At 43.5% G+C, this 6,000-nt stretch overlaps 1 protein-coding gene across 5 annotated transcripts in view; it reads right to left on the bottom strand.

The window, feature by feature from the left end:
- The window catches only part of LRRC7 (leucine rich repeat containing 7), a 575,277-nt gene extending 569,518 nt beyond the window's left edge, over positions 1–5,759 (bottom strand). For all 5 annotated transcript variants that reach the window (XM_047725077.1, XM_047725083.1, XM_047725079.1 and 2 more), the window contains exon 1: positions 5,067–5,759. In XM_047725077.1, the coding sequence (XP_047581033.1) occupies positions 5,067–5,068 (2 nt within the window). In that variant the 5' untranslated portion in view covers positions 5,069–5,759. The remainder of the gene's footprint in view (positions 1–5,066) is intronic.
- Between the last annotated feature and the right edge of the window lie 241 nt (positions 5,760–6,000).

The following is a 6,000-nucleotide window of genomic DNA, read 5'->3' on the forward strand; positions in this document are numbered from 1 at the left end:
CTATTATGGTTAATAATTTAAATAGCACATACCTCTTCAGGGGATTATATATCAAATATATCATCACGGTTTCAAAGTAGAGATGATAGCTCTTGACTTAAAACTTGCTTTATTGAAAACCTCCTTAATATACATTTATATGACAGATTCTAATAGCTTATTAAATGTTTCTGTCATGAATTAATTACCAGGAAGATAAGCAGCAGATCTTCTGTACCGTATTAAATTGTGGTCACAAAAGTAATATAGTGCTTTATCACCAAATATGTAAATATCTTTGAAAAGCTTTTTCAAAATATTAATTTTTCTTTATTTACTAGGAATAACTCTATGATCTATAGATTTCAGTCATTTAACAAGTGTTAATTTATGTTTATGAGGGAGAGAGCATAGTATAAAGAAAAAGGTATAGAGGCCAAATCTAGATATAAAGCTCTATCACTTTCTAGCTGTGTGATGTGGACTTGTCATTTCTGTTACTGAACCTTAATTCTGTACTCTTTCAAATGGTGATAATAATGCATCTTATGACTATGTTGAAGTAAAGCATCTGAATTATGATAGGTGTTTAATAATTGGTAGATGCTATTATAATTATGATTACAGTTCATGCACTATGTTAAGGGAAGCAAGATGACAAAGAATGGCTTCTGATGACCAAAGCTCATGGATTTCTGAGCATAATCACTTAATTCCAAGATAGGAAATAGATATGTTTAACTTTTTCAATGGCACACCTTAAATATATACTATGCCATCACAGTATACAACACCCCCCACACAAACATTACTATAGAAAGAACTGATTTGTATCAAAAAGTTTATGTCCCACTCCTCTAAAGTATTTCCAAATCACTCCTCATGCACCACTTTGCCTTATTATTGGCTATGCACTAGAATTATAAATCAGCGATTATTACTACCCTCAATTTTATAGCATTAAAGAGACTAATTATATTACCAAAGATCACATGTTAATTCTGGAAGTAAGAAAACTAGTTTTCTAAGGTTTTCTTACTCCTCTTTCACTACTTCAGGATAACTCACTAGAGCATTTTCTATAAAATATGACTATTTGTAATGATTCTAACCTGATTAACAAAACATGCCTAAAAACTTCATAAAGGAAAAATATTATTGATTTGGGGTCATCCTCTTCCAAACACTGTTGATTTACAGTGCCACTTTTGAGTCTTCCTTGACAATTCACAATTCAGTATTTTAACAAACATGCAGAATCTACCATCTTTGCCTCCCCTGTCTGCTTTTGTGTGTGCTCAGAATAGAATTTAATTGTTATACTATATGGTCAAATTGACATTTTAATATTAAAATTCAATTTTTTTAAATCCTGAGGTACTAAAATCTCTCCATTAAATAGTGATGTGGCCCCTAGATTTAAGAGATGAAACATTTAAAAAAAAAAGAAGAAGAAGACTTCAGGGTTCTCAGAAGATCCTAGAGTCATCTCCAAGTCCTTTGCTTGGAAATATGAACTACTTAATGGCCATTTGGCTTGGCACAAACTAAAGGTCTGTTCTGTGTCACAGATTTGAATTAATGATCTTCCTGGAGACATTGCAAATTCACATGACTGACTAGAGTGGCCCAAAAAAGAATATGGGTAGTACTCTACAAAGCAGTCATTGTTACTGGAGAGAACAAATGTTTCAAATAATGTCTTTTATTGATGGTGTGATTGCTACAACTGTTATACTCAATGAAAAGCATATATTTTTTAAATGAAGAATTTTCTGAAAATTATAAAATAATTTATCAAAAGAAGAAAATGTAAGAAGAATCCAGAAATAATTCAAGTGGTAATTCACCAATAGTTAGTCTTTGTGTATTCTATTAATTTGGACATGGAATGAAGTTATAATATCATGGAATGTGTGATCCATTCTTTTGTTAAGACCACAGTCATCCTACGATGTAATTTTGATACATCAATTATCAAGTTATCAATTAGTCAAGTTAAAATGTAGCTTATCTTCAAATTTTTAAAGGTTGTAAAGGACAGACATTTTAAGTCATGATTAAAGAGACCAAGTTTTTATATCAATATTACCATGCACTATGAACTGCAAATAAGAGAGAATTAAGAAACACCCCTGGGAATTAACACCATATGGGTAAGATAGTTTTTTAATGATGTTCATAAATATAAAAATTCATAGTATATTTACATGTATCTTCACAATTTTTTTTAATTCCAAAGCAAACAAAAATTTAGACACACAAAAACTTCAAGCTATGTTCTGTATTTTATAAAGGAAGCAGAAAAATTAAAAGAACAAAAGGAATACTTCCTACAAAAGGAAGTATTATAAGATTTTAATTAAGAAAATTTTAATGCCAGCCTAAAGCAGTGCTGAAATTCTGAATAAAACATGGCTACTGTAACTGGACCAGGTTTCTTTCTTTAAGAAGTTGTTTCTAATTCTGAAGCTGCATATGTGCAGGCACACGTGATGGAGAATAGAAGGGTTGCCATGGTAAGTACACATCTTTTCTTGGACAGTGAAGTATAAAAAAATATGTATAAAGAACTCTCACTTCATAATATGTCATGGAAATTGACTCTGCTTTCCCTACCACCACATATTATATGATGCAATGCAGTATAGTACAGAAATAGCCCACATTTTAAAAACTTCATCCCATTAAGATGGCTTATAAAACACGGAGCGAAAAAGGAAATAAGAACTCTCCAGGTCAGGTAACTATTTAAATGGTGGGTCTAGAACAAGTTCTACTTCCATTAAATTAATAAATAATCACACCTCGGGAATATTTCACAGGCCTTCAGACATCACCGCGGGAGTCCAAGTGCAAATATTGCTACCCACTCATTTCAATATACTTTAGCCCTACGACTCTTATTTTCAAGGGAAAATAAAAGCATTCTAACATCCCTACTTTCTCATTCTTGCCCAGGTGCGATTAATGATTTTCAGGAAGCAGAGATTTGACCCTCGTCTACTGTCTTTTGCAAAAAGATCTTGGGGTGATTCTCCTGGAGTCGGTGAAGTCACCTCGACGACGCCTGGATGGAGGCGTGACACGGGCTGGGGAGGTAGCAGAATCTGTTGCGAATAGCAGCAGGTTCTGAGGCGCTGGAGAACCCACGTGTGCCGGGGCTGAAGAACTTTTCTGCCACGTCTCCCGGAAGGAATGCCTCACTTTTAAATAGGGGACTAGCTGGGGCGAGGGGTGGGACGGGAAGTGGGCGGTAAAAACGGAGAAGTGGGCGGCAGAGAAGGTCCAAGCCCTTCATAGGTATGTGTTTACCTGTGCTCTTCTATCTTATATTCTCGCCCCTGCTCAACTTTATTATTTTTCCCTCTAATTGGAGGACTTAAGAGACCGGATGCTGAGCATCACATAGGCTCAGCCTGGAACAAAGAAAATCGAGTTCCTAATACTGTATCTCTCCCATCGGAGAGATCACGTGTCCTGCTTTCGCTGGAATGCACTCTTCTCGCCCACGCTATAAAATCTCTATTGTGCTTAGAAATTTTGCCAAGGTTAAAATGCGATCACATACGAATTGTTTTTCATTTATCAAGACAGCCACATTTCATCGTAGACAGGTACACATATTTACGTACTGACCCAGTTACCACTGCAGGTAAACTCAATGTGTTTAAAGTGTGGTGGGAAACTTAATCAAAAAGAGCAGGTGGAGGACCTTTATGCCTCCCTGACCATCCCCCCCACACACCCCCTGCATCATTTCTAATCCCTTTTGAAGGAGAACTTCTAAAGGAACGTGGGAGTCGCAGATGGTTCCATTCTGAAGCCGATTCCCGGGAGTTGTGAAAGTGACCCCTTCCCTTTTCTGCCTGGCGCTGCGCCCTTTCGCCCAGCCCGCTAGCTTTGTGACTTGGTGGGGAGGAGACAGTGAGGGAGAGGGCGGAGGCGGGTCCTTTATTCAGCTCTGATGGCCAAGAAGTAGTATAATGAAGCAGTTTTGCAGCCATCGCCGTTATGAAGTCACACTATTTTTAAAGGCATTTTGTTCAACCCTTATCCCCTCACCCGCATTCTTGACTCGGCAAACAGTAAGACTAGAGACCTTCGGGAACCAATCTAATTGTCTGTGAGCCAGAATGACATGATTACCGTAATGTTAATGTGCTCCCCTCTCTCTTTCATCTTAGGATCCGAAACTAGTCCTGCATCCTTAATGAGTCTTAGAGAAGGATGCAAGATGCTGAAGGGGGCCCAGCTCTGGGACTGGGCACCAGCTTCTCCTTGCAACACAAAGGAGATGTGTGAGCAGGAGTTGTCTGGCTTAGGGGGAGAGAGGTATCGTTCTCCCTGACTCTCTGGAAAAGCTTTCACTCCATTGCTCCCCCACTTCTTTCTGTCCTCCAATCTGTCATACTCCTCTTTTCCTCCATCCTCCAAACCCCACCCTTTCCCTTCAATCCCCAAGGCATAAAATCTTCTAATTGCATTTTCCAAACAAACGGACATCAAACAGTAATGCTACACCGTCCAAGATAAAGGAACAAATGCGACCTGCCACAAGTGTGTGTGTGTGTGTGTGTGTGTGCGGTGTGTGTGTGTGTGTGTGTGTGTGTGTGAAAGAGAGAAAGATAGCGAGAGACGATCAAATGGGAGCTTCATCCTCCAGACACCTCCGAGAAAAAGCTCACTGAAGATACCCAAGATAATAAAGAGGAGCTAAGACTACCTCAGCTAGATCAATGGTCCCAGTACCGGCGCCCAACACTCGCTCTTTACCTTTCCTTTTCGCAGTATGTAACCCTTTAGGGTCTCCCACCAGCCCAGGCCACTCGGTGCTCCCATGCACCCACACAGCTAGCACCCATTTCCAAATGCTCCGCAACCTACCACATCCCCGCCGCCTCCGCGGGCCACCTCGCGAGCAGCTCCCTTGAGAGCGCTGAAGGCTCTTGTCCTCTCACCCCCGCCCCCCTCCCCGCGGACGCTTGTGTCCCACACCTCGGGCGCTCACTGTCACCGAGGCCACAAACGGCGACCCCCCCCCCGCAACCCCCCTCCCCGACACGAAACAAGAGTGTGCTACTCACATCGCCGGGAGAAACTGCCCATGAGGTTTCGGAGAGAGTGATTCGTGCAGCTGCCAACGCTTATTCCTTAAAGTGTTTGGGGGTCCGCAGTGGAGTGGGCACGAGGGTCCTCACAGGAAGAGAGGAGGGGTGGAGTAGGTGGAAGAAGACCAGGAGAAAGGGGATTCCAGGCAGGTGCCGCGTTAGACCATGATGCTGGTGCCCTTCAGGTGGACCGCTGGAGAGGTTCCGGCGGGAAGCGGCCGAGGGGAAGCCCAAAGCGCTGCCCGGGAAGGCAGGAGCGCATTCACTCCCTTGCCTCCGCCTGCCCTGCGCGCCGCGCTAGCGACCGCAGCGGCGGCGGCGGCGGCGGTGGCGGAGGCGAAGCTCCCTCCCCACCCCCAGAAGGCTCCACAGACAATAAATTCCAGGCGGAGAAAAGACGAGCTGTAAAGGCGAATCTTGCACCCAACTCTAACACACCCTGCCTGCTGCTGGGCGAGAATCCCCGGGGACCCGGCGCAGCCGCGGCTCTGAGGAGCCAAGCGCTCCCGGGTCTGCAGGCGACCGCGGCGGTCTTTGTAGGTGGCTGCAGGTCCCTTCGGCGAGAACCCGCTGCCCAGAGACTGGGTGTCGGTGGCTTCAAGCCCGGGGTTCGCCCGGAGTGGGGGTCCTCCTGCATGCAGTGGCTCGGCGCACAGGTGCCAGGCTTGGCAGGCGAGGAGACGCTGCTCGTGGCTCTTGGCTGTCTCCCCGCTCTCCCCGCCCCCTCTTTTTTCCCACCCCCTTTTCCGACGACACCAGCTGCAGCTGCTTCAAAGTGTGAAAAATGTCAAGGAGATTTTCCAGCGATAAGAGGGGGTGCCCACTTTCACAGCCCTCGGCCCCTTTTTGAGATCCTCCCCTGCCCCTCTGACCTCTACTTGGGCTCCCCCAAATTGTGAGAAGAAAAATC

This window comes from Lutra lutra, chromosome 4 (genome assembly GCF_902655055.1).
Source record: "Lutra lutra chromosome 4, mLutLut1.2, whole genome shotgun sequence".
NCBI classification, from domain to species: domain Eukaryota; kingdom Metazoa; phylum Chordata; class Mammalia; order Carnivora; family Mustelidae; genus Lutra; species Lutra lutra.